General features: G+C 35.6%; 1 protein-coding gene across 1 annotated transcript; it reads left to right on the top strand.

The window, feature by feature from the left end:
• Positions 1 to 44: 44 nt before the first annotated feature.
• On the top strand, positions 45 to 4,066 carry LOC110456836 (the record flags this gene model as incomplete). The annotated part of the gene is made up of 3 exons (XM_021507830.1): positions 45 to 129; positions 2,149 to 2,269; positions 3,007 to 4,066. Coding segments are annotated over exons 2-3 (1,123 nt in total), but the record flags the coding sequence as incomplete, so codon positions are not given.
• Between the last annotated feature and the right edge of the window lie 2 nt (positions 4,067 to 4,068).

Below are 4,068 nucleotides of genomic sequence, written 5' to 3'. Positions count from 1 at the left end.
CGGAGGACACTCATTACCCGGAGGACACTCATTAGGGTGACCCCCTCCAAACAAAGATGGCGGAGCGGTTGTGACATTCTCGGTGAAAGTCCATCCTGATTTGTCATATTTTGATTACACATTGTAAACGTAAGTAGATAATGTCGATACTAAGATCATGTTAATGAGTTAGATTTCAATGGTTTATGAGCCATATAAAAAAATGTAGCACCCTTCAAGTTCAGTTTGCCCAGAGACGTATAATAATGTATTATACGTCTCTGGTTTGCCGTAACGTAACACATTGTTTCGGGCAGTTACAGGACCATTTATACCTCATCAATGATAGAATATTCTAAAGTTGATATGGTATCAAACCAATTTGATAAAATATGACTAATTTATTGCATCTTTCCTAATTATAAGCAATAGCCTAGGTTTTTTTTAAATAAAAGACGACGATATAAAATGGCGTCGTAATTATAACATTTCATCATTCTATTTTAAGCTACTGTACCAATAATATCTTTCAAAAGTTACTGCGTATTATACGCAAGTTGGTGGTTTTCCCCAAAGTGATAATACACTGATTCCTCCGAATAATTAAGTTTTGAAGGGGAAAATCGTGACACTTCACTCATGCAGGTAAATTTGATCACTTTTATATAATCTTGAACGCCTTTTCCATTCACTCGTAACAAAGGAAACAGAAGCTTTTAAAATCTGTTTTTAATTACTGTTTCTACGCCCCTGCAGTTGTTCGTATTCAAAACACAGGTGAAATGACAGACGAGACTAGAATCTGTATTCAAAACAAACTTCAGCAAACTATTTATTTGTTATACCAAACTGATGAATCTCATTCCGAAAACTGTTAACGACATAATAAAGACGATATTAACCAGTGCATGATGCCATTGATGTCTTCGCCTCTGGAAATAGACCTGTCTCGGGACACCAGAAACTTGCTAAATCCTTCAACCCCATACTTTATTATTATACATCTACTTTATTTACTCTGTATAAAAGTAATTGGTTAAATCGAATATATCCCCACTTTTGCCTAACTGTGTTTTAGTCCTGTGTGTTAGTCTGTGAACTAAAACACACCTACACTCGGGTGTTTCCGCCGAGCCAATCAGGCGAGAGGTGGGCGGAGCTTGTTACCGAACTCTAAAGCGACGCGCGAGGTGGGCAGAGCTTGCTAACGAACTCGGAAGCGACGCGCGAGGTGGGCGGAGCTTGCTAACGAAAACGGTAGCATTTGGCTCCATTGCCATCAAAGGGGTAGTTGGGACGTGAAGCTATACAGCTTATGGTTTACAAATATTTTCTAGTTAAAACTATCTCTCCAGTGTGTATCGGTATAATAAAACGGTTAAAGTATGGGGCTGAGGGATATAGCAAGTTTCTGGTGTCCCTTGACCATGCCTATTTCCCTCGGCTCCACCTCGGGAAATAGGCATAGTCAAGGGACACCAGAAACTTGCTATATCCCTCAACCCCATACTTTAACTGTATACTATATGAAACAATCTTCTGTCTTACTGTCTATTGTTGTGAATTCAAGCACAGTTAAACAATTTTAATCTGAATATAAATTAGATGAACACTGGCAAAACCAAGCACAAAATACAGTTTTAAAGAACAAATTGAAATTCTAAATGTCACAACCTTTGAAATGGCCAATGTTTTTATCAAATTGTTTTTTATTTCAGAGCTGACTGTCAAAGGATTGTAAAATCCTAATTTTGTCAGAATAAATCTATGTATCTATGTATAAAGGTTACATTTGTTTGTATGAAAGATATATATATATTACTTCACCTTAAGTTGGTTGAGAATTGTATGTTTTTTCCTTTCCCCATATTTCAGAAATATTTCTCAACTTCAATGTGTAGTAATACAGTACAAATCATGTTGTTTCATCTCCATACAATTCCATATTTTCATACATTCAGATACAATAATGTGTCAGAAATATTTTAAGTATCCAAGATTGGCATGTGATGGACATATATTGCTTCAATCTTATGACTTCATTTTAAGATATAAACAAAATCGTTCACTTAAAAACAACAACAAAAATTGATTTTTGCCTTTTTTGTCTTTGGTATAGATTTGATACTTATGCACTTTTGTAATAGTATTTGCTTTGTCCTTTTTCAGGTATCACACAAAAGTGTTTAAATTATTGTCAGCTGTTAAAGTGACATTATTGATAAAGATGGCTGTACCAGTTTCTCCTTATTATGATGCTGGAAATCCAGCTGCAGTCTACCCTTCAACTGTAAGTCCTATTTTACTTGACTGTAAAACAAAAAAATAGTTTTTCAGAACTTATAAACTGTTGGTTAATTTTCCGTTAAGAAAACAAAATGGATATACACTTCAACTGCAAAGTCACTTTCATTTGATTTATTTTATTCTGGTAATATAGACCCCCATGAACAGCAATATATTTGAAGTACTCAAGTACAGGTTGAGTTTCAAATTTCAGGTAACAGCAACAGAAATGTTGTAAATGACAGCCCTATGTTAGTATTTTTATGTGCTGTAGTACCATTGCTGAAACCAGTCTACAGAGGCAATATTAGTTGTACTTATTGTACTTTGATCAGGTCATAATTTGATTACTATCATAAATTGGCTATATGTACAAAAAATATATCATAGACAATGTTAACGTTTTCTACCAAAATTTCACAACAGCCTGTTCCCTACTTGATTTTGGGGAAATAGAGCAGGTTTTTTTCTGCAGATATTCCTCACTTTTTGTTCAGTTTTGGAATGAGTACCCCTTTTCTAGGAGAAGTAGTCTGTACCTTTGAATAGGTGAAAGTTAGCTGATCATATGTTGAATGTTTATTAATTGATAAAGTAATTAAAGTACGATGATATCAGTACATTTAGTATAAACCATTTTGAAGTTCAGTGAATAAAACAGCTGAAATTAACCCCAATCCCCAATTGAAGGATTTGTTGTTCTCTATGAGGTTTGTCATTTTTATAATTCATATTTTACAGGAGATGGTTGTTGTACCTGCAGAAAAGGAATGTGCAGTGCAAGAAGAATCACCTGTTGGTGATTTTAATGTTATGCATGGCTACAAGCCTAAACAAAAGAAAACAAGTCATACTTCCGTGGATACACAAAGCAAGAGGTGCTTCGAAAAGGATGAACACAAACCTAATAGAGGACTCGTAAAGTACTTGAACCATCTGTTTGAACGAAAAAAATCAAAGATGCAAAAGAAAGTCAAGAACCTATCCTCAAAAGAGGGAATACAAAAAAAAATGAAGCATTTCATCCTGAAAATGAAATGTCTGAGAGGTGAGAAAACAAATCAGGAATTGAAGAATGCTAATTTTGAGGACACTGCTGTTCCAGATGAGGTGGAACAATATGACAGAAGCAGTGTCTTGTCTGCAGAGATAGGTGACATGGTTATTCCGTATCACACAATTGTTGTACCTGTAGAAAATGAAGATGTTATGACAAGGCAGTATGGTGTAGGAAATGACTTACCTATAGGGATAAACTCATATGGAGACAGTCAGTGTTTAACAGACGAGGATGACCGCTACAGAGACGTCCCTTTCTTCCCTGGTATCTACTCTGCAAAAAAGGATTTATCTTCACTACTAGATAGTCAGTGTTTACAAAATGAGAATGGCAGCTTCAGAAACATCCATTTCTTCTCAGATAAGTACGCGGCAGAAATGGATTTATCTTCACTTCTAGATCAGCCCAATGATTGGAGTAGGCAATATGAAAGGGTTTCCAAAACTGTGGAGGCAGATGGACTTGGTTCTGAGATGAATGATATTGAAGACAATAAATGCCAGGAAACCATGTTAAAGGAAGTTGCCTCATGTAAGCAGTCTGCAACCATTCAACGTGCTTTGCCGAAAGCTGAGACATTGAAAAGTTCAAAGTTTGTTGTTCAGGTGTCAAATGCTATTCAGTGTACAGAAGATACTACGGATTATGCTGCAATGAATAAGACAAGAGTAGAAAGTCAGGAGTTGAAATCATCCAAGAAAAGCCATTACAAAGATGAAACCATTGATTCTGACAAAAAACGT

Source organism: Mizuhopecten yessoensis, unplaced genomic scaffold, assembly GCF_002113885.1.
Source record: "Mizuhopecten yessoensis strain PY_sf001 unplaced genomic scaffold, ASM211388v2 scaffold8879, whole genome shotgun sequence".
NCBI classification, from domain to species: Eukaryota; Metazoa; Mollusca; class Bivalvia; order Pectinida; family Pectinidae; genus Mizuhopecten; species Mizuhopecten yessoensis.
This window is presented reverse-complemented; position numbering and strand designations above follow the sequence as displayed.